General features: G+C 39.3%; 3 protein-coding genes across 4 annotated transcripts; 2 read left to right on the forward strand and 1 right to left on the reverse strand.

Moving 5' to 3' along the window:
* Nucleotides 1-1,073: 1,073 nt before the first annotated feature.
* Nucleotides 1,074-6,552, forward strand: LOC102711650 (ETO1-like protein 1). Its single transcript, XM_006662940.3, has 5 exons — nucleotides 1,074-2,052; nucleotides 2,267-3,976; nucleotides 4,256-4,547; nucleotides 5,318-5,627; nucleotides 6,011-6,552. Exons 1-5 carry the CDS (start codon nucleotides 1,925-1,927, stop codon nucleotides 6,229-6,231), a joined length of 2,661 nt encoding a protein of 886 aa, XP_006663003.1. The 5' UTR covers nucleotides 1,074-1,924; the 3' UTR covers nucleotides 6,232-6,552.
* Nucleotides 6,553-9,253: 2,701 nt separating this feature from the next.
* On the forward strand, nucleotides 9,254-23,513 carry LOC102711922 (putative protein phosphatase 2C 76). Of its 2 annotated transcripts, XM_040528712.1 has the most exons (20): nucleotides 9,254-9,672; nucleotides 10,242-10,491; nucleotides 11,195-11,304; nucleotides 11,383-11,517; nucleotides 12,531-12,759; nucleotides 14,323-14,693; nucleotides 15,647-15,720; nucleotides 15,975-16,128; nucleotides 16,502-16,685; nucleotides 17,359-17,584; nucleotides 19,013-19,450; nucleotides 19,586-19,643; nucleotides 19,774-19,861; nucleotides 20,525-20,596; nucleotides 21,212-21,295; nucleotides 21,378-21,521; nucleotides 22,064-22,142; nucleotides 22,448-22,530; nucleotides 22,622-22,676; nucleotides 23,180-23,513. In XM_040528712.1, exons 1-20 carry the CDS (start codon nucleotides 9,300-9,302, stop codon nucleotides 23,237-23,239), a joined length of 3,267 nt encoding a protein of 1,088 aa, XP_040384646.1. In that variant the 5' UTR covers nucleotides 9,254-9,299; the 3' UTR covers nucleotides 23,240-23,513. The 2 variants fall into 2 exon arrangements, with proteins under 2 accessions (XP_040384646.1, XP_040384648.1); XM_040528714.1 differs by lacking the exons at nucleotides 20,525-20,596; nucleotides 21,212-21,295; nucleotides 21,378-21,521; ... (2 more) ...; nucleotides 22,622-22,676; nucleotides 23,180-23,513 and adding an exon at nucleotides 20,312-20,518.
* A 428-nt stretch (nucleotides 23,514-23,941) lies between these two features.
* Nucleotides 23,942-24,984, reverse strand: LOC102712206 (putative calmodulin-like protein 6). Its single transcript, XM_006662942.1, has 4 exons — nucleotides 24,909-24,984; nucleotides 24,477-24,634; nucleotides 24,240-24,329; nucleotides 23,942-24,148 (listed from the first exon to the last, which is right to left on the reverse strand). The coding sequence occupies exons 1-4, from the start codon at nucleotides 24,982-24,984 to the stop codon at nucleotides 24,014-24,016; spliced, it is 459 nt and encodes a 152-aa protein (XP_006663005.1). The 3' UTR covers nucleotides 23,942-24,013.
* Between the last annotated feature and the right edge of the window lie 135 nt (nucleotides 24,985-25,119).

Below are 25,119 nucleotides of genomic sequence, written 5' to 3' on the forward strand. Positions count from 1 at the left end.
GATATGATGAGATCGAGCATGAAACAAGCCTGTAAATTGAAGCAAATCAAGCCGTTGGGTGCATTGATACACCCCGGGATGATCGATCCGATCGAGTAGCTGAGCTGACTCTCGTCGCGTTCGCATCGCATCTGCAGATCAGATCACCACAGCATTAACTCATCAATTCTCACTCACCGCGACCACAAATACGTACGTTTGACCATAAATGCAGTGATCCCATTCACCCCTAAACCGCGTCGTCTCCTCCCGCCGCCGCCGTCGCCGTGGCTCACGCATACACGCCCAGTAGGAGGGTACATGTTATCTTCGAGGTCTTCGAAACCGTCGTTTACGTAACACAATTATCGTATGATTATCATAGTTTTATGATCTTTGTAATAATAATTATGGTTATCATGATAGTTACGGTTTTCATGGTGGTTGTACTAGCGCAGCGGCGGCAACGCATACAGCATGTGGCAGGGTTTATGTTATCGTGGAGGTTTTTGAAACCGTCATTTAACGAAGCATGTTGTTATGGTTTTAATGAATTTTTAATAATAATTATAGTTATCATGCTAATTATGATTTTCACGGTGGTTGTATCGCCGGTTTTGCAAACTCTGATACTTACAACGGGCTCGTTCGTAATTAACTGTGGCAGTTTGGCTAATGAGCACACGCAAAAAAAAATCATGAGTATATGATCAGTAATTACGAATTTAAAAAATATATTTTACATATTCCTTTTATAAAAAATACATCATTTAATATTTGAAAGTCGTGCAGAAAAACATGAAAATTAGCCGTGGTGCACCCAGCGCATCTCGCCGCCGCCGCCGCGACGACGAACTTTCTCACCCGGTCATACCGACGCGCACACTCGCGCACGCAAGAAAACGCCACCGGAACGTGAAAGTTCGCCATCGCCACCGCCGGACCACACGGGCACGGCGAGCTGAGCTGACACGCACGGCACAGTGGCCAGGTGGACGGACGGCTTAACCCGTAATTAACGCGGAGTAATCTTTCCTTGACACTTCCTCCCTCTCTTTCCTCCTCACGCTCCCCCCCCCCCCCCCCTCTACGCTTTGCGATGGCAATTGCATCGTGACATTGTCCTGTCTCTCTCCAAGACCTTCTCTCTCTTCATGGAGAAAGGAGTAGGAGGATAAAAAGCGCACAAAGAGCAACCGCTTTGTGCAACTCTCTCTCTCATCTCTCTCTCTCTCTCTCTCTCCGCCAAAAGAAGAGATCACCAAGGCTTAGGATTCCCCAACAATTCCATTCCAAAGCAGCAGCAGCAGCAGCGAACAGCGGCAGCATCCTTGAATCTTGGGAGCAGAGCAGCTGCAGCTGCAAGAGGGGAGAGAGAAAGAGAGAAGGCAAATCTTGGGGGGTGCTTTCTCATCTTCTCTTCTCGGTTCGAGGTGGTGGTGCGGGAGGGAGGAGGAGGAAGGGTTGGAGAGATTGGATTTGGTGGTGGTGGAGTGGAGGAGGTTGGGGGGTGGGGGAGTGGTTAGTTCTTGGCTTGTTGCTAAGCAGCTGCAGCTACTCAGCTCGTGCGCCATTAAAGGCCTCGCCTTTGGGTCTCCCCCTCTTTCTACCGCCTCCACCTCTTTCTTCTTCGTCTTCTTCCTTCTCTACCCCTTTCACTCGCTCTCGCTCTCGCTGCGAGCGTGGATTGGTGCCTACCGCCTACCGCGGTGGTTGGGTTGGGCTAGGGCAGGCGGCCCCTTTCGTTGGTGAGGAGGTGGGGTGGAATTTCGCGGCTGCGCGCTTCGCCGGCGGAGGTTCTGGGCTCTGAATCTTGGAGGAGCACGGCGGCGGCGGGTTGAATTCTTGGTGGTTCTTGGTTCGGAGTGGAGGGGATTTTTTTTTCTTGGCGGGGGATTTTGGGGGGATGCGGTGCTGATTGATTCGGGCGTGGTATGTGGTGGCCATGAGGAAGCTCTTCTTCTCCGAGTTGACCTCCTGCAAGGAGACCAAGCTCCACTCGGCGCCGCACTCATGGCTGCCCCTCGAGAAAGGGAAGCTCTCCAAGTTCGCCGGCCACTCCAGCTCCTCCATGTAAGCTCCCCCTTTCACTCTCTTGCGTTTAGCTTCCTCTGAATCCTGCTGCTTAGTTTCCTGGTCTTTGTGTAGAGAGAGAATCATAAAATTCAGAAGTTTTTTTATTTATTTTGGGGGTTCCCTCTTGTAATTGTTGCTGTTTGGTTCTGAAGAGCTGCTTGTGACTTGTGACTGACGGTCATCCTTTTTTTTCATGGTATTTGTGATGCAGAGAATCGTTGATGAAAATGCCAGAACCGGCGGTTCTTCCCCATTTCAAGCCGGCGGATTATGTCGACATATTGGCTCAGATTCATGAGGAGCTGGAGTCTTGCCCTCCGGATGAGAAGTCCTGTCTGTACCTGCTCCAATTCCAGGTTTTCCGTGGCCTCGGGGAGGCCAAGCTGTCGCGGCGGAGCCTCCAGTCTGCGTGGGAGAAGGCGAGCACGATACATGAGAAGCTGATATTTGGGGCCTGGCTAAAGTATGAGAAGAAAGGGGAGGAGCCAATTTCTGACCTTCTTAGCTCGTGCGGCAAGTGCTCTCAGGAGTTCAAGCTGCTGGATTTCGTGTCGCAGATCTCCACCGAGTCACATGAGATAAGCTACGACGACAAGTCGGATGTATTTTGGGGCTCTCCAGTGGTGCATTTCCGGATAAGAGATGATATGATTGCATGTGATCGGCGAAAGCTTGCAGCTTTGTCAACCCCGCTGTATGCTATGCTTAATGGTGGTTTTCGGGAATCACATCTTGAGGTCATTGATATGTCTCGAAATGGCATCTCCCCTATTGGTATGCGAGCAATCAGTAAATTCAGCTTGTCAGGAAGACTGCCATATTTATCAGCAGAAGTTATTTTGGAAATGCTTGATTTTGCCAATAAATTCTGCTGCAATGGCCTCAAGGATGCTTGTGAGCGAAAGCTTGCTTCTTTTGTTTGTTCAAGGCAAGATGCTATAGACTTCATGGAGTGTGCTCTTGAGCTGGGCTGTTCCATCCTGGCTGCCGCTTGCTTGCAGGTGCTCTTGAATGAACTTCCGGAGTGCTTGAATGATGAACAAGTGGTTAGGATATTCTCCTGTGCAAGTAAGCAGCAGAGGTCCACGATGGTTGGCAATGCATCTTTTTCCCTATATTGCCTTCTTAGTGAAGTGTCCATGAGCATCAACGCGACATCGGATGTTACAATGACCTTCTTGGAAAAATTGGTGGAGTCAGCATCAGATTCTAGACAGCAGCAGTTGGCCTTGCATCAATCGGCATGCACAAGGCTGCTAAGGAAAGATTACACTGAAGCTGAGCGTCTGTTCAATGCCGCATTTACCACTGGTCATCTCTATTCTGTAGTGGGTTTGGCAAGACTTGCCTCTATGAGGGGTAATAAACATTTTTCTCTCAAGTTGCTTGATTCTGTTATGTCATCTCGCTGGCCACTTGGATGGATGTACCAAGAAAGAGCACTATATTTAGAGGGTGATAACAAATTGGAAAATCTTAACAAGGCCACTGAGTTGGATCCTACCCTTACATACCCCTACATGTTTAGGGCTGCATCTTTGATGAAAAGACAAAGTGTTGAAGCTGCCCTTATGGAGATCAACCGGATCCTGGGATTCAAGCTTGTTCTGGAATGCTTAGAGCTAAGGTTCTGTTGCTATCTGGCACTCGAGGATTATAGAGCTGCTTTATGTGATGTCCAGGCGATCCTCACACTTGCTCCAGATTATCGTATGATTGGTGGTCGGGTGTCTGCGAAGCAGTTGCGTATGCTTGTGATGGAGAATGTAGAGCAGTGGACAACTGCTGACTGCTGGATGCAGCTTTATGATCGATGGTCATCTGTTGATGATATAGGATCCCTCTCAGTCATATATCAAATGCTGGAGTCAGATGCTGCTAAAGGAGTTCTCTACTTCAGGCAATCTTTGCTTCTTCTCAGGTAAATTAGTTAATTTATTTTATTGCACAGAATAAGAGTTAGCATGATTAAGAAATGATACAGTACATCAATGATTGGCACTGTAGATGTAGAGCACATGGTTTGCTTGCCTGGCATGTCTTGCACCGTCTAGTGTGTGGATATATTTGGAATGCCAAACTAACAGATAGTTGATCAGCTAGTTGCACATGCCTCCTGACCAACTTACATCATGATCTTGTTCTTCGCTAGAATCTCAGGGATGTTGTGATTAATATTATTTTAACCATTTTTTTCCAGATTGAATTGTCCTGAGGCTGCAATGCGCAGTTTGCAGCTTGCTCGTGAACATGCTGCAAGCCAACACGAACAGCTTGTTTATGAGGGATGGATATTGTATGATACCGGCCACTGTGAGGAGGGACTGCAGAAAGCAGAAGCATCCATCGCAATACAAAGATCATTTGAAGCATTCTTTCTGAAAGCTTATGCTTTGGCTGATTCGAGTCTTGACCCTTCAACCTCAGCAACAGTTGTGTCACTTCTTGAAGATGCATTACGTTGCCCCTCAGATAGACTAAGGAAGGGTCAGGTATGGTTTTATTACTTCATTTTCTTCCACGTCCTTTCATCAATTCTACCATGCATCATATGGAGTTGCTGTCTTGTTTCTGCTGTGACATAAATACAAATTCCGATATAATATTTCTCATAACAAAAATAGGAATAATTAGCACATTCTGAAGTATTCAAACAAGGGTTTCATCTTGGGCTCTTGATACATGACGTGTAATTTTTGCCTTTTTGACTTATCTAATACATCTGTACTTGAGGCATAATGGCATATGCATCTATTCATTTACCAAATCTGCTATTAGTTATCTATGGCATAGATGAGGTGTTGTTGTTATACCTATGTTAGGAAGTTAAGATGTCCTAGTCATTATTGTATTATTGATGGGAATGGCGCTCTCACTATTAAAAATGGTTGTCCTGGTGCTCCTAGCATGCCAAATTGCGAACCATCAATTCTTCTCATAGAGTCATAGACGCACCACAAGAATGATCTGATTTCATATCAAGTGTCTAACATGTTTCTAAGTTATGACATCTGATACCACTGATGCTACTGATAATTGCCAACCATATGGATGAGTGGACTGTCTTAAATGGAAATTTCCATTTTTTTTATCAGTTTAGCTAAAAATTACTGACCTGCCACAGTCAGTACCTTTTCTATCAGCTTAAGCTGACAGTTTATATTTTTATTTCTGTAACATGGCTTGATCCAATTTGTATCATTGCATTTGAGATATTCAGGAATGGTATATCTTATTCATAATGACGTGTGACATCTTGTAGGCTCTGAACAACCTTGGGAGTGTTTATGTGGATTGCGGGAAGCTAGATCTGGCAGCTGAATGCTACATTAATGCCCTAAAGATTGGCCATACCAGAGCTCATCAAGGCCTTGCTAGGGTCCATTTCCTTAGAAACAACAGAACTGGTGCATATGAGGAAATGACCAAGCTAATAGAGAAGGCCAGGAGCAACGCGTCGGCTTACGAGAAGAGGTCCGAATACTGCGATCGTGAGCTAACAAAAGCAGACCTACAGATGGTGACCAAACTAGATCCACTGCGAGTCTACCCCTACAGATACCGTGCTGCTGGTAAGTGTTGCTTCTTGTCTAGCATATCTCGTTTGTTATGATTTTGGTATGACTGAGATAAGATATTAAGATGTGACATGATTGCAAACCACCAGTTTCAATTTTCAAAGCAGATTGAAACCTGGATATAAAACTTTGGTTGCAGTAGTTTAATTTCTTAGTAGATGTAGCTCATCCGTGTCCAACTCCCAGAGGTTAGTGCTAATTTAACTAACCAACTACCCCTTTTCCTAACATAAGCTGGTCAGAAGTCAATGTTGTTTGCCAATATTCTATGCTCAACTTGATCAGTTGGTGTAACAACCACATATTTCACTCAGTTCAAAATTAGCTCATCTGTTTGATATTCTCATGCATCTTTTTTGCTGACCTGGAATCCTCAGTGCTGATGGACAACCACAAGGAGAAGGAGGCCATCGCGGAGCTGACAAAGGCAATCGCCTTCAAGGCAGACCTGAACTTGCTCCATCTGCGAGCCGCCTTCCATGAGCACGTCGGCGAAATCTCGAGTGCACTCCGGGACTGCCGCGCAGCCCTCTCCGTGGACCCTAACCACCAGGAGATGCTCGAGCTTCATCACCGGGTGAACAGCCAAGAACCCTGAGCCCATTGTTGTACATACAGGAACTCTACATAGCCAACTATACCAGTGTATGTTTTGTACCATACACAGCAGATCAATGTAAGGATAGTAGCCAATTTAGGCCCCCCACCTCAGAACCAATCCCAATTCCTTGTGTCCTTAATTAGAATATGTTGCTCATCATATGTCCTTTTTTAGTAAATTATTATATTTTTGTGATTAAGCCCCCTCCTAATTGTACCATCCATGTGCCACCCAACCCATGCTCCCAACAAGTTTTGACTATCTCATGTGTAAATGAAAAATGGAAGAAGAAAAAGAATGGAGAAGGTTTGTGTCGACTTATGCGCAAAACTGTCAAAGTTTCTAATCACTGATTGCACCTGTGCTTTGTTTGTCTTCTGGTTATAAACAATGAACAGATTCAGACTATCAGCACAATGCCATGTGGATTAGAACTTGGAACTGTTCTTTGTTTAATTTGTTTAACAGCAGTCATCATCAGCCTGAAGAATTGGCATCCATCCATCCATCCATTTCTGTCAGGTCAGTGCTTCCATGATTGGTGCACTTTTCTTGACAGTGGATGGATGGATGGTCCATTGAACGGTGAAACCACAAATGTTAACTGGGAGAGAATCATTCATGGGATTCCATCTTTTTCACCATACAAGCCATCATGAGCAGCATCAGTTTGAATTGACTAGATGATTATCTTCTGAATTCTGGTGCGTCATGGGTGATCAATGGCGTACGCATTGCTGGTCCAGTGTCTGTTGCTGTAAGAGAGATTCAGTATCACGCTGACCTAGGATTCCTACAGTCTGCTGCTGCTGCTGCTGCTGCTGCTGCTCCACTGGAGTGTAGAGTACATGTAGGCTACTAGACAAAAATGGACGGTCCGGATGGATCTCTGCGACTCTGTTGAGTCTTTGGACGAACTGACGAGTGCCAAAATCTGTAACTGACTGGTCCATGATTTGGATTTGTGAATGCACAGAGCTTTTTTAACATCTCATTTTTTTTGTTTTTTAATCAAAAGGGCAAAGAGAAAAATTCAAAATTTTGTGAGAGGAAAACTTCACTAGATATTACAATTTACATGAGCTCTAGGTGGTGACTGCTTGGCTTATTCATAAAAAAACCAAACTACATATTTGCAATAAAAAATAATTTGTGAATTTTTTATATATATATGTTTTTAGTGATCTAAAAGCCAATACTAGAAAATAATACACAATGAAAAAAACCCTAAAATCCACTTCAAATTTAAGTTTGAAAATGTAAGTTTTAGCTTATAAGCATAAGCACAAGCGAAATGATGTGAAATTAGACGAAGTAATGCATCTCGGATAGTACTACCATGTAAGGTAAAAAAAAATGACAGGATGGTGTGATGCAAGATTTTCATATCAGACTCCTCTTGGCTTCATGCAAGTCTTTTTTCTTGGTTTGCCTAACAATTCCGACAACAGAGCTGGATTTATCACCTATAAAAAAGATCATGTTATACAAAAAGATCTCCATGACATCATATCTAAAGTTGGGTTTAGGTAAATGATAGGTATAACCATCCAGGTAGACATGACAAAGTTTGGCCTTTTGCCACATCATTTTATTTGTTTCTGCGGCCTAAGCTTGGCCTCCATCTGCAAATTTCAAAGAAAACGTCAAAGGATGCTGCTAACCCTCATGGGTAGTAGTGGCTGTCTGCATCAAAACTTTTTTCTGATGGATTTTCTTTTTCAGCTGCAAGCTTCTTGTTCTTCTGTCGTCAGAGCCACATGCTCTGAGAAAATGAATCTGAACTCGTTGAATCGTTATAAAGGCCCTGTTGCTGTTGCTATCAGATGAGCATGCAAGAGGATAAGAGCTTGTGATGATAAGCTCTTTTATGCGTCTCAAACACTACTAGTTAATGGAAGTTATCCATTTGGAGACCCTTGTTTACATGTTCATCGATTCATCATTATGGTTTCAGTTGTGTGTTTGATGTCAGAGTTTTGCCTTGTTGACTACTTTAGGGTTCAGAAACAAGTGGATAAATTGGTTGATTGCTGAACAGTTTGGTTAAGAAGGCCTGAAAGCAACTAATGATTTGTGGTTTAAACCGTAAAATAGAGCTATATGTATGCAACTATCGATAAAGTGAGTTAATTATATCTTACACAGGAATAAACTGATGCAAACCAACTTGAATTCGATTGGAAAACGTTTGAATTTCTTGCATCAGTGATCAATCCTTCCTGATCAAGTGTGATTCTTTCACCACGATCACACAAATACAGCTATAATACAATTATAGTTATAACGAAACTACCATGTAATCCCTCCATATTTTTTTTATACAACGCCGTTGACTTTTAGATTCACGTTTGACCTTTCGTGTTATTCAAAAAAAATTATATAATTATTAATTATTTTGTTATAATATGATTTTTTATTATAGAAACTTTAAGTATGCTTTATAATTTTGCATATTTAGATATAAATTTTGAATAAGACGAGCGGTCAAACGTAAATTTAAAAGTCAACGGTGTCATATAAAAAAATACGGAAGGAGTAACTAGCGTATAATTATAATGTAACTAGCACTGGGCTATAACTATTCTTTTTTTAAAGTTGCATGAGATTAACATGATTTACATGTCAGTTATATATTAATCGTACTATAATTATACTATACATACATTTGCATGATTTTAGTAAAAAATCACACGAGAGATATATATAGGTAGTTCCGCCGCAGCAAATAAGCTAAACACTATTCCCATTCTGGCCCAACCAATATGGGCCACAAATACAGCCCCAATCCAATTTCGGCCCAACAATATGGGCCGCACGTAACCCTCAATCCCGGCCCGGCCCAATCATATATGGGCCGCCCATATCCGGTCCGTCATACATGTGGGCCGCAGGTAAGGTAGGCCGAAATCACTTCTCGGCCCAACTAAAACGACGGGACAGGTGCTCAGCTTGGGCCCAGACGGGCCGTCTCATAGAGGCTGGAGACTGGGCCCCACCGCGAGGTCGCGACACGCAACCTCGCCTTCCCCCATTCCTCCACCCCCAACTCCGGCGACTCCCCGATGCGCCTGGTTCACTCCGGCCGCCTCCGAGCTGCGCTCGTCTTCGTTGTAGTCGCCGCGCTACTGCTCCTCCTCGTCTTCGTCGCGCCGCGGGGGTGCGCGGGAGAGTCGGCGACCTGCCTCGCCGTGTACCGCGAGGGCGGGGCGCCCGCGGTGTTCCAGTCCGCGCACTGCCCGCGCTGGACGCTCGTCCCACCCGGCGGTGGCGGAGGTGGGGAGGGGGATGGGGAACAGAGGTCGTCGTCGTCGTCCTCCTCCTCCCCTCCGCCGCCACCGCGCCCGAGGGGGTGCCACGTGGCGGTTGACAGAGGCAGGCGGCGCTCCCAGGAGGACCGCGCCGTCTGCGCGCTCGGTATCCGCATCCCCTTCATAGGTTTGTACAAGCTTAAAAAAATTTGAAATTTGCATTTTGCTTCACGTAGAGTTATAAGCTGATGGCAAACTGGGTATGAGAATCAGCATAGGATTTTGAGATGTTCTATGCAATTGAATGATCAAATCAACACTTCGAGATTATGCAAGGAGCCTAGTACACATTATATTTCTTCAAGTAAGCTCCTCTATGATATATGCTCTGTCCTGTGAAATACTTTTGTTAATGTGTTAATGATCAAACCAGAACTTCGAGATTATGTTAGACTAGAGACTAGAGAGATCATGAACTGTTAATGATCAAACCGAAGCTATCAACGGAAAATATCTTTTGCCTTCCCTGAAGGCTACTTGCTGCAGATTGGTCAATTTTGAAGATGTTTGTACCATGGATAGAGATCAGTCGATCACAGGCTACTATTATTGGGTCAATCAAACATCAAATATCTTGCATATTGAGCCATTTCAAAGTGTTTGTTTCTTCTCAGTTTGTGTCTAATGCTTTAATATTCACTCTCTTCATTTGTAAGTTGATCCGAGCTATCTTGCCAAAAAAAAATAAAAATGCAGAGCATATGAGGATTAAAGAGGTGGATGTTGGAGTAGTTGCAGTATTTGATGGTCACAATGGAGCTGAGGCTAGTGAGATGGCTTCAAAGCTTTTGCTGGAGTACTTCTTGCTCCATGTTTATTTTCTTCTTGATGGTATATACTCCATCATGTTCAGAAAATCTACTGGAAAGCTGACGTATAAGGAGGTTACTATTCTTAATAATGTCATTAACCTGTACAAGGAGGACCATTCCAATCATGGCAAGGGGTATGTCACTCTTATATCTAAATTTTGTTTATGTCGGATAACAAGCATGATACTTTGAACAGGCACTTCAGCATTGTTTCTTTTATTTATGAGACCTCCATGTAAAATAATATCTGCTTTTACTTTCACATTATTTGCACATCTATGTTGTACCCTATACATTTGTACATGTTTAGGATGATAACATCTAAACTGTTTTTTTTTTCTTTTCCATGTTTGTTGACCTATGTAAAACCTCTAATAATGCTATTCAGTATTGCCACACATGCAATTTTCATGTATAGCATACCCTCCTCCAAGTGTGACATTTGATGGAGTCTAATGTTGATGCCTTGATGGTGTGTAATCCCTTTTATCAACTTTTGCAAGCCTTTTTCAGCTGGTTCACTTACTTCAGGGTTACCAAGGGAATTTCAGTTTCAGTGGTAACTGACCAAGATTTTGTACCCAGTCCTGATTGGTTCTCTAGATTGTTCTTTATGAAACAATGAGATTAACATGTTGCTTACTTACTATAATATGATATGTTCCATTTCTAATTCAGTCTTTGTTTATATGACAAGGTTTTACATCATGTTAACATGTTGGAGCAGGCAGTCTTAAATCATTATGATCTTAAACTACTAAATGTTTGAATGTCATTTAGAGGGATGTAAACCTTGTTTTCAGGGCGATTTAAGTTGTTCTACTGAAAAATATGCAGGTCATGTTGGACTTCACCGGTTATTCTAGATCGATCATTCGACATGGAAGTTCTGAAGGAATCATTGTTGAGGGCAGTTCATGATGTTGATTTGACATTCTCCAAGGAAGGTGTTGTTTTGACCTACAAATTAATTGCATCACACATTTTTGTAATAACTAACAAGGAACCTTCTGTTATTCAGGAAGCTTTACGGAATAATATTGAGTCTGGTTCAACAGCGGCTGTGATCTTGATAGTCGATGGCCAAATCATAGCTGCTAATGTGGGAGACTCAAAGGCCTTTTTGTGCTCAGAAAGTCATGACTTGTACCATCGAAAGAGTTGGTCTTCTTTCTTCTATTAGTTAAATGAATTAGCACAATTAGATATTTTGTCTATGCTGTGAGTTTGTAATACAATAATACATACATTTCCTTGTCTCCTATCAGAACTGCATCTGTTTGTGCTATGATGCATTAAGATAGTATCCTTTATGTGATTATCTTACCTGGATGCACATCAGCGGTAATTCTTTGACTAGCTGCTCCTTTTCAATCACTGCTTTATTCATGGTTAGATATATCTTTGTGGAACTATCTCTGCCAAGTCACCGAGTAACAATTTGGGTAGACTACAATCAGTCAATCACCAAGACAAATATGAATTCATGTATGAATTGGAGACCCTGGTAGTACTATGCTCAAAATATTCCATCATTTCAACAGGGAGTACTCCCGAAATCATATTTCTTTGTGTGAAACCTTTTTTGCAATGGGATAACCTCTTTGGAGATGAAGGGTTGGCATCATATCTTGAAGGAGATTAGTTTTCCACAGCCAAGGGAACATATATAGGTTGTGATCAGAGAGATTGAGGGGTGATTATAGAAAATAACTGAGATATATATTTTTTATTTCTTGCTTGATAGAGACTGAGATAGTACATAGTAGTACAATATAGTAGTACAATACAGCTTTACATATGGTATATGGGATTCCTTCTGACTCAGATAACTTTGTGTCTTATCTCTAATTTACTCCGGCGTAAGCTTACTAACTATACTCCTTCCTGTACTCTGTCTGAAATATTCATGGACAGACTCTTAGCCTCTGCCCCGTCCATGTTAATGCAGCTATTTACATGGACAGTGGCACAGGATCTATGCCATTCTTGCTATGCATATTCATCTCTGCTGCTCCCATGCTGCTACTGCTCACCCTTGTGGCCTTGTCCACAAGAGTTTTACCATTAATACAAATCAAGCCTTCTGCTTTTATATGTGTTCTGCATCCATATTTACTGGTGTCTCTTGCACCATGGAGAAATAATGATAATAAAATTTTTGTTATATCAGGAAAAAGGAGAAGGAGAAACTCCAACAATCGTGATGACTTTGCATTGGCAAATTATGATGGACCGTTCTATATAGTAAAGGAGTTGACCAAGGACCATCATCCTGATAGAGAAGACGAGAGAAGCCGTGTGGAGGCTGCTGGTGGTTATGTTCTTGAGTGGGCTGGTGTGCATCGTGTTAATGGTGAGCTAGCACTATCAAGAGCTATTGGTGATGTGCCTTACAAACGGTTAGTACACATTCTGTAATTTCTACCTCTCTTTCATTTGCTAATTTCATAAATTCTTTTATTTCTTCATGATAACCAATGCATACCTGAATGGATCATGCTAGCCTAATTCAAAAAACCGTCGTTCTTATCATGTTGACTACTTGAGACTATTTTGACTTCTGACTATCTAAGTATATCTATACTCCCTTAAAAGTAGATAGTGGTGACAGTGAATCTATCACCCCATCTACTCTCATTGTGAATTTTGCAGATTACCTCTTGAACCTCTTAATATTAAGAAACAATCAAATCCAACAGGATAGCTACATATACAATCAAGTTAGGTTAAATATTCCCTAAAGAAAAAAGATGGGTAACACATTTCATGGAAATCATACTTTTATTTATTTTAGACAATATTATAATATATTTTCTTTTATCCGTAGCAAAGCATGGGTGTTAAGCTAGTAAGGAAAAAAATGGGTAAAACGTCATTTCTATGTCATAGAATGGCATGTAATTGGGACTTGGGAGAAAATCCGGTTGCTAGAATGCGTTCAGGAACTAAGGCTGCACTCTTTTGCGGATGAAAGATTATCTGATTTTTGATAGCTATTTAATAGTATAAATGATGGAATTAACTACTACGAAGTCGAAAATCTACTTTAGAAAATGAGATAATGTGCTTTTATATAAAAACTTTTTACAAAAACACACCATTTAACCGTCCGGAAAGCGTGCCCTCAAAAACTGAGGAAAAATCTGGAGATAATCCGATGAAACAAATGAAACCTAAGAATTAGAGTTTTCATTGTGATATTTGGACAAATAAACCTCTTTGCCTTTTAAACATTGGTCCTGGCGGAGGTTATGACTTGCTAGCTAATAGTTATACATTATTTATGATCCTCTAATGGACTATTCAGTGACTTGCAATAGGACTTGTGGACCTAATTCTTCAGTAACTGTGAAAAGTGTTGTTTGAAGAAATTAAAACAAAACTGGAACGCCTGCCCAAGTGGTGGTGGTTTCACATTGGAGATTTGGGGTATGTTGTAATACATTTCTAGTTTCTTTTGGGGAAGTGAAGACGAAGACCCAAGCATGTTACTATAAGTGTTCAGTCCTATCCTAAGAGGCTGTTCTTTAAGTGAATTTTGGGCCTAGACTGTTAAAAAAAATCTGAAGATGTACTGCATGAGTAGAATTGCATGCTACTGGGATGAATATGGAAGCCGTGCTGATGAGTCTCCAGCCCTTGCAAATCCACTTAGCATTGCCCTCACTGGGATGAATATGAAAACCGTGGTAGGAGTCGTCAAAAAGCCAGATGATGGCCAACCATTCGATACTTCACAACATTGTACTGAAAACAGGAAACAAATAAGTACCCTCTCACTAAAAACTGCCTAACTCACCAGATTCTCAATACATATAGATTACACCCAGTAGCAATGTCAACATTATTTGTGTTTGTAACTTTTGGCCTATAATATTGCAATATATGAATTATTCTTATGTGAATTAATATTCAAATCACTTGGATAGGTTGAATTGACTGGTCCCATTGCTTTTCTGTAGGTATGGTGTAATATCGACACCTGAACTGACAGGGTGGGAATCTCTGTCAGCAAATGATACCTTTCTTATTGCCTCATCTGATGGCGTATTTGAGAAAATGACTATGCAGGATGTTTGTGATCTGATGTTGCATGTGAAACTCGGTGCTAACCAGGAATTAGGATCCTTTGCAATAACACAACAGAATTTGGCAGATTATGTAGTTGATCTTGCTTTGGAGAAAGGGACAACTGACAATGTAGCAGCTGTGGTTGTTCCATTGGGATCTCATTATAGCTCTAAAGTTACATTAGAAGATTTGTTCAGGCTCGAACAAAATTCAAGGACATCTATTTTGTCATTACAGACCATTCCATACCAGCAGAAGTCTGGTAGGTTCAACGTACAGTAACTTCTTTTTTCATCAAGTCACTTGGGGAATTTGTAATCACGGCACTTGGGAAATTTGTACATTTTGCTTTTTTTAAGAGAAAATTGCGCTTCTACACTCTGTTTTCTTCTTATATTTCAATATAACAAAACACATATAAAACTAGATAAACATTAAGAGGACTCTTACGTCTAGATAAAATTCTATCATGGGTAGCAAAATTGTTTTTATTTGTATTTTCCCTTTAATTAAAATTTTCAATTTCATGAACAAAACTAAATAGAAAAATGGAAAATGAAAATGGGTAGAATTTCCTTTTTTCACAAATCCAAAGACTTCCTATACATTAGGTCATCAATTTGGCATTGGATAAAGAAGGGCAGGGTGCCCGTTCTAGTAAATAGTTCAAACCATTTTATTGATACGAGTGTTCTATATAAATTCTACACTAGCTATTTACTGTTTAAAGCATTTAAGTACTAATACTAATATACTTTTAATAGTATTAAATGGAAGCAAATTACCCCAATAATTTATTATTATTGTATTATATTATATGTTTGTTTCAAGTACATTGTTAATTTGAAGCTTACTGACGTTTGCATGGTAGTCCACTCCCTATTGTTAATATTGCAACTCTGTCGACATACCAAATCTTCACAGAAGAGCAAACACCACACTTTGTTTGATGATGTTATCCTCTTATTTACCAATCTGCTGCCAAATTTTCTTACAGTCAAGAGATGCTATGTTATGTGAGTATTAGAGAACTGAATTTGGCCTGTTAAACTGCATGCTAATGTAGCTCATATATGTTAACCTTTAGCTACCCATTCAACTTTTTTGCTAGACTTGGTACACTCAGCATTTACTTCAAGTTCTCCAGTTCTCCTGCAATGTACTTAATTGGCCAGCCCTTAGTTTTGTTGATATGTATATTCATGTGGCTAGCAGATGATGGAGCTAGTTCAGCTCTTATAGACATGGAGTATTACAAGCGTTCATCAGCAAAGTTCCATAGGTTCTTGGTAAGTAAGAAACTTGCTATTCCATTGCCTGTCCTGAAAGATGTACCAACTGAAACAGATGGATTTTATAATCCGCACTTTGTGTAAAATTGGTAATTTGTTTCAGTTGGCATATAAAATGTTGTGTGTGAACTGAAGTCAGTGAGAAGAAATTCCTAGTAACATTCCTATTTTCTATGCTAACTTATTCATTACATGTTAGAGTTAACAATAAATCAATTTTGTAAAAGTTCCTTTGCTTCATCTGGAATTAGGTTGAAGCAAAAAAGAAGAGACTGGGCTGTTTCTACCTATCTGAGAGTCTTGATGAAGATATGGACTATATATTTAGGATACCAGAGGCCTATCAGCGTGAAAGAGTCAATGATTTTGATCACATGCCAGCTGAAACTGTCTTGTCATCTGATGGTAAGTTTTCTGTTGGCATCCTCATGGGTGGGGCCTTTTCAGTAATAAGTGCTATTATTTCCTTGGTGCAGGGATTAGTTTGTTGGTAGGTGTCAATGTGTCATCATGTTTCAGTGGCTTACCGTCCTGTCTTAAATTCTCTTTCAAGACTCGATATATATATTAACCTCTGATTGAAATGGAGGAGAAAAGGATCATTCACATTTCTATCCATGTATTTTATACATTAGATCATTTGCCCGTAATTTGGAGTTCTATTGTCATATTAGTACTTAAGAGATTTGTCGATTTTGGATTTAATGCTTAGTGGCTTTTAATGTACCCTGTCATGCTCATTTCATCAATTTTGTCTTCTTTTTACATATGGATACAGGAAATCTCGATAAATACAAGGACAGAAATTTTTGCTGGTACCTTGGTCATCAGGATGGTGAAATGGGACGGTGTCATAGTCCTGAAGCTTTTGCAAATTTTTTTGGATTGCTTGACTCTGTTTCACATAATGGAAGCAAACCGAACAGTTCAAGTTCATTTGGCTACAAGATAGCAGATTTTAGGTATTAATCATATCTCAAGTAGCTTTGTACCCTCAGATCATCTGGAGATCTGCTTGTAGATTTGCCTGGATTATTGATTCTTTGGCTCAATTCATTCTAATTTTCAGACTGTGAACTAACTTAAATTGAAAAATATGCCAAGAAACTTCACACTGATTGACCTACCTTATTGGTAATATTCCAATCAAAATTTTGTCCCCAGGAAATTATCTGTACGTGTCATTGCTGTCTCATTTTACCTTAAATGTTAAAATAATTCTAGGATAATGATTCCTTAGAAACAATTTAAAAGGTAGCTCCTTATTCAGGTGAAGGAGCAAAGCTCAAAACTTATCTTTGTTGTTTAGGTTTCTTCTCATTAAAGATCTATCATCCCATAAAATGACGAATTAACACAACTTAAATTAAAAAGGTCATTTGCGAAGACAACTTCATATGATAAACTTTTATTGGTCTGGTTAGGTATCAGTACTGTTGAAAATTGAGGTGAACCATGATTTGATTCATTTGGTCCTCTGAAATCAATTTCTTTTAATATGCGCAAGTATTCTCTACATCAAAACTCAAGTATTATATAACTATATATTGCATTGGCCAAAGGAATATTCATTTTCAGATTGTTTTTCAGTATGCACATATTTGAGTTGTTTTTGGTATTGTTTACAATATTCAGGTACAAGCTGAAGAAAAGATTTGATCGTGGTTCATATGGTGAAGTCTGGTTGGCATATCATTGGAACTGCTCTTGGGATGTCGATGTGCACGAAGATCATTCACACTTTAGCACTATACTTAAACCAGACTCATATAATTGCACAAACTCAAACACAACTTCACCCGATGAAAACCATAAGTCAGACACAATAGATGGTGATTTATTCATATTAAAGCGTATAATGGTAAGCCAATGTCTTGTACTGATGAACTATCTGCCATAATGTCATGTAGCAAGCCTTATATTTTTGTCCTGGAATCGAGTAACTAATATTAGAGGTAAAAGTGTTCTGTTCTACCAGATGAATTTATTTTAATATGAACTGCTGTGGGTTGTAGGTTCAAACTTCTGCAGGTGGTAAGGGGTCACTAACCTGATTGTGCATCTTATATTACCTAAATGCTTGATTGCAGACATAATTGATGTTGTCAGTTTTTCCGTCATTATCTACTACAATAATTATGAAAACAAATATAGCATGCTCTATTTAGATGGTCTAACGTAACACAGTAACTTTTATGCATGTTATTTTATCTGTGGATTAAAATTTTTGGATCAGCTTGGGCTAGTAAACCTGCAGCATTTTAGTTTATGTCCTATAAGACTGATAATCTTGGTGAAGTATGGATAGTCACACCTTGAGTCACCATGTAGTACTCCTTTCCTCTCATTTCACTGTAGAAACTACAGTGACAAACTATACCTGTTCAATCGTTGCTTTCACCATCCTACCCCATCCATCTTCTGGCTCATGACCATGACATGTCTTGGGAAAAACTTCTGTGGGTCAACTGATCAGTCAGTGAGGGCTAAAGTGCCATCCGTGAACCCCAAGATTACATATGAATCCTTTTTATCCTTTCTAATTGAATAATGATCTCTCAACTTTATAAGCTAACATTTTGGAATGATTTCGTCCCATAGGTCAAATCCACATTGTTTCATTCTATCTATTTCAAAAGATTTTACAGACAAAAGTAACAAAACAAACCTAATATTAAGCATGTTTCGATGATCTATAATAATGGTACAAAGCAATCTTATATATAACATGATAATAATCTATATATTTTAATGATATAACTCAAAATAACTTGCTAATCTTCCCATATTTTAGGAGAAAAGGTGCAAAAGAACAAAAACATTGTATTTCCAAATTTCTACAATATCAAATGTTAAGAGGGCCATAAAGCCTCTTCAAAATACGAGATTGGAAAACAAGGCATTGTAACTGTCTCTATATGACCCGACAAAAATATATTTTTCATATTAAGCTCCTATATTTTAAACATTCTGAATAGTCACCGTGGTAACATGTGAGGTGTTGGGCCTGTTGGCTAGTTTTATCTATTTTCTGCTCGAGCTTGAAAACTGCTAAAGAAAACATGAAACTTCTTAAGTGTAGATGTGTCGTTCTTTTTGTTTGCATGATGCTGTTCTAATTCAAGTCAACACGTGCAGCACAAATATCTTTATATGTTTGTGGTACTAGGAATTTTTCTGCGAACTATTGACCATGCAAACATATAAAAGTAACTTAGAGTTTCCTAAGCAACACAGAAGTATTATTGCCCTATCTTAGTCTTGATCTTTTTAAGCTTGGAAACTGCAGGTGGAGAGAGGACGCGCTGCTTACTTGAGTGGATTGCGGGAAAAATATTTTGGTGAACTATTTTCAAATGCTTCAAGAACTCTTGAAGTTGAAGCTTTGTCAAGGGCAGAGTCATCCACAGCTTTTTCAGTGGACACGCAACCTAATCCTCATATATTTACAGAAAGTAACATGTCATTTACTGAAGAACCTCTAAAGCATGTCGCTAGGTATATAGAATCCTTTGAATCAGAATCAAAGGAACTATGGCTTGTGTACCGTAATGAAGGCCGCTCATTATCGAAACTGATATATACAGCTGAAGAAACAAAGTTAGTTACTGGTAGAAATAATGAGAGGGTCAGGCATATTCAAGTTCTTCAACCATCAAAGTGGTGGTATTGGTTAAGGACAACGAAAGTTGGGCAAAAGCAAATGCAAAATCTCTTATGGCAGCTGGTATGTTTATGCCATTCTTTGTGGTCCTGTAAATTAAATACTATGCCTCCATAGACCATAATAGATGCTAACTTGTTAATTACTTTACATGGTTTACCATATTAACATTTGTTTTCTTCTTGCTTCTTATTTTAGCTGATGGGGCTGAAAGCTTGTCACGATCGTAATATCACTCACAGGGATATTAAACCTGGTACAAATGCCATAAACTTCTATTTCTCTAGTTATGTTCATACTAGTTGAACCATCCTTGTCTCCATTCATTCCATAGACAACCTATATCAGCGAGGCATGCTGACATAATTTATTGTATACCATGGAAGAGAATATGATCATCTGCTTTGAGGATCCAGAGACAGGAAAATGTTTGAGAGATGTTCCATCTGAAGCAAAACATAACAAGCTGAACATGTAAGGAATTATATTTTCCGTCACAAAAATGTTGCATGGACTTTAGTATTTATTTGCCATTACTTTACATGGAAATTTCATGATTCTGAATGGTTGGATGGCAACATTTTATTATGACTATAAAGTTGGCCTCAGTACCAGAGGCACACATGAAGGTGTATCAAAAATCACATACAGTCTACCCGTTTGGCATGCTATCAGTAGTACAGTAAATTTAGGAAATTGACATCACATGTTCTGTGATCTAGGCCTGCTGCTGGCTGAATGGCTCTCTGACCAACTATTTAGGAAACTTCACACTCATGCATCTGGCTAAAAATTTATCAGTCTCAGCATATAATTCTATTTCTTTGGATCTCCATTTCTCAATGTATTTAGTGAAGAACATTCCCTACAAATTCTTTACTTTTTTCGTCATTATCATTTATTAACTACACATTATGGTTACAGGTAATACATAAAAAGGAAATTGGAATACACATCAATACATAACTTGTTACACTGGAGTGGCATGCTCATGTTAAGTGAATTAGTGACCTACAGAAGGATCTTTGGAAATACTACTTTTTCCAATCTGCAGCATAATGAACTGTCATGTTTATCCACCTAATAGTGTTAGAAGGATCTTGCATTGCACTACTGAAATGTTTTTTGTGCATGTAGGCGTCTTATTGACTTTGGCAGTGCCATTGATGATTTCACAGTGAAGCATCTTTATGATTCAGGCCCTACTCGGTGTGTAACCATATTCCTTCCTTCCTTTTTTTCCTTTTATCATTTGGTTGATCACACGTTTCAGAGGTTTTGTGCTTGATTATTGAATATAGAATCTGGTTCATCTCCTGGATTTTGAATTTGTTGTGTCTCTAGATATTTACCTAATCTTTAAGATTTAGTAGTACTCTGAGCTGGATACTTGGCTAATGCAGCAATGCCAGTTCATTATTGAAGCATGTGAATTGTAGAATATGACAATTTAAACTTAACACACTTTTTTGGTTCAGTATTTTAAAATTTCCACAAGCAATTTCTTCCCTTTGTTCTGTCCCTGTTCATTGTGGAATTAGGTTCTTTCTTAACCAACTTGAAGGGTTTCCCTCCCGGTGAACATGTTTGATGGCGGAAAGAAAACTTTCTTTTAAGAGGGGTTAACCTTCTCAATTAATAAAGGATTTAAACCCAGCTCAAGCAGTTGATACAATGTTGGGCTGCTAATTTACTGCCTGACAATCTATGGCTGCATGTAAAAGTCTACACTACATTGTTCAACATGGTGTTACAAAACAGGATATTTGATGCATGGCTCTAATTTAATTTTGTTCTGATTGAAACTCCGATCAATAACTCCAGGTCTGAGCAAACTTTTGAGTACACTCCTCCAGAGGGACTTCTTAACTCAAGTTGGTTTCAGGGATCAAAAAGTGCCAGACTTAAGTATGTTCATGTTCTAGTTGCTTTACTTTCACTAAGAAACAACTGCATTGAAGCTCTCATTTCAGTATTTACAATTTTACAGGTATGATATCTGGAGCGTTGGTGTTGTCATGCTGGAGTTGATAGTAGGTTCTCCACACGTTTTCCAGATAAGTGACCGGACACGCGCTCTAATGGATCATCGCCTTGAAGGGTGGAGTGAGCAAACAAAGGAACTTGCATACAAGTGAGACATTATTTCGATTTTCTGTGTGAACTGTGAAGGCTGTTTTCTATTTCTGGACTGTTGGGGTTGCATTTTGATACTTTTGCCAAGCTTAAGAACATCAAAGGTGTTTCAGTATTAACAAAAGATTATGAACTACTTTTCAGATTGGCATTCACATGGTTATTGGGATATCCCAAAATGTTCTGAAATACTGAAACATTATTTTTATCTAATCAAAGAAACCAATGAACTTTTATGAAGTGCATGATTAACAGGAGAATCCATTATTGCTGGAAATTCAATTCACCCTACTGAAAGATATGAATTATTGGTTGTCTAACTATAGGAAGTTTACCAAAATGGCCTTTCTATTGATATGATGTCATAGGTAATCACACGATGCAATTTATCTGGTTTGTTGTCCTGCCAAACCTTTGAAGATGCTCTATTTATTGGAATTCTGAATTAAAATTTTCAAAAATAATTTTGCATTATTGGAATATATAGTCCTCAGAGTAGTGTTTGACTAATTATTTCTTCTGTTCCTGTTGTAATTTTAGGTTGAGGTCTTACATGGAATTGTGCATTTTAGTCCCAGGAATTTCCTCCCAACATCAGGGAAGTGGTGACTCCGAACATGTCAGTATAACAACTCCACTTTATGTTGATGAACTTGTGATGTGTACAACATATGTGTTTTTATTCTTCTAATATGTGAGTTAAATGGTTGTTTCATTTAAACATTGTTGTTTGGCATGGACTAAAACAACCTGTATTTTCCTGTCAGATAAAAAAAAGGAAATGTAAGAAATGCACATAACTCAGATACATCCTTGCTCTGAGGCTTAAAAAGAAACTAATTGGATATATCGTTGTTAATTCATAATGTAGAATATGCTTCCAGGAGGTTATTGCCCACAATGATTTCTTTCTCTTTGCTTTAGGGTCAGTTTCGGTTGGCTTCTTGGAAATGCTCTGAAGAATCATTTGCTCATCAAGTGAAGATCAGAGACCCTCTTAAGATGGGGTTGGTATTGCCGTTTCTTATGCACATATTCGACGTCCACATTATTTACATCTTTGTATCTAATATTGTTATGGTTTCTTTTGCATTCCAGCTTTTCTAATATTTGGGCATTGCGACTAGCACGGCAGTTACTAGTATGGTATCCTGTAAGTTCCTTGAACCCCAGTCTATATAAGAGAATGATGTTCTTGCATATATTTTTTAATGGAGTTAGCTATTAAGAACAAATGGTGTACTATATCACAAGCACACAGAGTAGATACAATTGTAGAAATTACATTAGTTCTGAAACATCTCTGTTGGGAAAGTTTAACTCTTCCTATGCATCTCTAATAAAACTATGACCGGAAACACTCTACCTAAAAATGAAAAACTGTGGGCATAATACACCGTCTTTATTAAGCTTCTCCTTGAAATATGAAGATGAAAAATGAAATAGAGGACAACCATTTCACAGAATTCACTGAAGAGACCTATACACGAGCTACTGTTTTCTGTTAACCTGAACCCTGCTAAACTTGAAAATAATAATCATGTTAAAGCCACAATACGGCCAAGCCACCCTATCCCTTGCACTTCTATTTTATCATTATATTCATCTTCTTGATGTGGTTCCATCTTTTCACATATGCTTACCCCTGTCTTGTAGGAGGACCGCCTAAGTGTTGATGAAGTATTAGCTCATCCTTACTTTCAGGAGCCACCGTAACCGACACGCGATAAAGATCTAACTTACTCTTGACATTTAACAAGTTGTCCAAATTTTACCGCTGACTGTACATTTGTTTGGTGAGTTCGATTGACGAAATTGTGAATCATTTGTAGAGGTCAACCCGATTGTCTCTCTAGCTATTGTAAATGCCACATGGAAAATAGTTGTATGCTGCAATATAGGTAGATGCAAGCTAGTGAAGTTTGTAAGGAACATAATCAGACGTACAGATTATAATATTCAACCGAAATGGAAAAAAATGTGTCAAGAACTTCCATCTGTGTCAGAATGAAGATCACATATAATAAATAATTATGCAGCACAAGCTGCAGTCATGACTCATGACACCAAGCTGTGACATGGGATTTCTTAGATACTCCATTTGCTTATGATATGATGAAATAAGAGCAGTCATGCAAAATAATAGCTGTATCAAAAATTCAAAACTGAAGAAATATGGCATGCGTGTAACCGTTTTTTCCCCCAAACAAATTCCCTCCGTTCCATGTTATAAAACTTTCTGACATTAATTAAATTTATTTGTGTTAATGAATTTAAACACATATAAAACATATATATTGATACATGTTTTATATATGCATTGATACATGATGAATCTATATAAATTTAGAAAGTTTTATAATATGGAACGGAGAGAGCAGTAACAACATGAAGGAATAACCACAACTTTGTCTTTCACATTCGCATGAAATCAAATGGCATTTAAATGCTTTCCGGATACAATTGCTACCGAGGAGTACCAAAAATCGTTTACGTGCCCATCATGACACGCTTGAACTCATCGTAGTCAACTTGCCCATCGTTGTTGGTATCAGCTGCCTTCATCATATCATCAATCTCATCTTCCGACATCTCCTCTCCAAGACTTGCCATCACCATCCTCAGCTATGGACATCAACGACCAATTTCATAGCTACAAATTCAAATACCAAAAAACGATAAAATTATGCGAAAATCGTGCCATTCAAAAACTTGCCTCATTTCGCGAGATGAATCCATTGCCATCCTTGTCAAAAATTCTGAAAGCCTTCCTCAGTTCTTCCTCGTCATCATCCTTGCCATTCTCCTGTGTTTGAAAAATGAAAGAACAAATCATATGCAAGATGAAGTAAGTTGGAACTGTTTAATATATTTCTGTTTCCCCAAAAAAAAATCATATGCAAGATCACAAAATGACGTCTAGTTTATTTTTCGTGTTCCAATTGAATCTTACATAAAGTTTCTTCTTCATTATGGCGAGGAACTCGTCGAACTCGATCGTGCCGTTGCCGTCCTCATCGACGGCCACGATCATGTCTTGCAGATCCTCCTGGCTTGGCGCCATGCCCAGGCGTGTGAGCACGGTGGCAAGCTCCTCCCTACTTATGCAGCCTAATCATCATGTACACAACATTTTCAGATTACAGATTCGCAGTGCAGATCATGCTGAAGACATAAAATAAGACCCAAAATGAGTCGACTAATCAATGCTGTACAAAAATGAAATGAAAATATTGCGGTGAAATCCATGCTAGAACCTCAATCTTTCAGCCGAAACATGGATTCAAGTACTACTGAATTCCATGGAATTCAGCAACTAATCTACTGTATCATGGTGAAACCTGAATATTAGCAAGTAAATTGCACTGGAAGCATGGACACATACCGTCATTGTTCTTGTCAAAAAGCGAGAAGGCCTCGCGGAAATCGGAGATCTGCTGCACACTGAGATGGTTCTCCATGAACCAGAAATCACTTCTTGAAATCTATGGCAAACCCTATGTGCAGGTAGGAGATGGGGCACAAGTATCAGGAGATGTTTCTTGGTTGTTTTGCTTTTCATGGCATGAAGTGTGAGGCAGGGGGAGGAGGCTTTA

The sequence above is a fragment of the Oryza brachyantha genome, chromosome 11 (genome assembly GCF_000231095.2).
Source record: "Oryza brachyantha chromosome 11, ObraRS2, whole genome shotgun sequence".
Taxonomy (NCBI): Eukaryota; Viridiplantae; Streptophyta; class Magnoliopsida; order Poales; family Poaceae; genus Oryza; species Oryza brachyantha.

Coding starts and splice junctions, on each gene's coding strand:
- LOC102711650 (XM_006662940.3), top strand. CDS start 1,925: ATGAGGAAGCTCTTCTTCTCCGAGTTGACCTCCTGCAAGGAGACCAAG. Junction 2,053..2,266: donor GGCCACTCCAGCTCCTCCAT/GTAAGCTCCCCC, acceptor TTTGTGATGCAG/AGAATCGTTGATGAAAATGC. Junction 4,548..5,317: donor ATAGACTAAGGAAGGGTCAG/GTATGGTTTTAT, acceptor GACATCTTGTAG/GCTCTGAACAACCTTGGGAG.
- LOC102711922 (XM_040528712.1), top strand. CDS start 9,300: ATGCGCCTGGTTCACTCCGGCCGCCTCCGAGCTGCGCTCGTCTTCGTT. Junction 11,305..11,382: donor TTTGACATTCTCCAAGGAAG/GTGTTGTTTTGA, acceptor TTATTCAGGAAG/CTTTACGGAATAATATTGAG. Junction 21,296..21,377: donor TCAAAAAGTGCCAGACTTAA/GTATGTTCATGT, acceptor ACAATTTTACAG/GTATGATATCTGGAGCGTTG.
- LOC102712206 (XM_006662942.1), bottom strand. CDS start 24,984: ATGGAGAACCATCTCAGTGTGCAGCAGATCTCCGATTTCCGCGAGGCC. Junction 24,330..24,476: donor TAATGAAGAAGAAACTTTAT/GTAAGATTCAAT, acceptor TTTCAAACACAG/GAGAATGGCAAGGATGATGA. Junction 24,149..24,239: donor GATTCATCTCGCGAAATGAG/GCAAGTTTTTGA, acceptor TGATGTCCATAG/CTGAGGATGGTGATGGCAAG.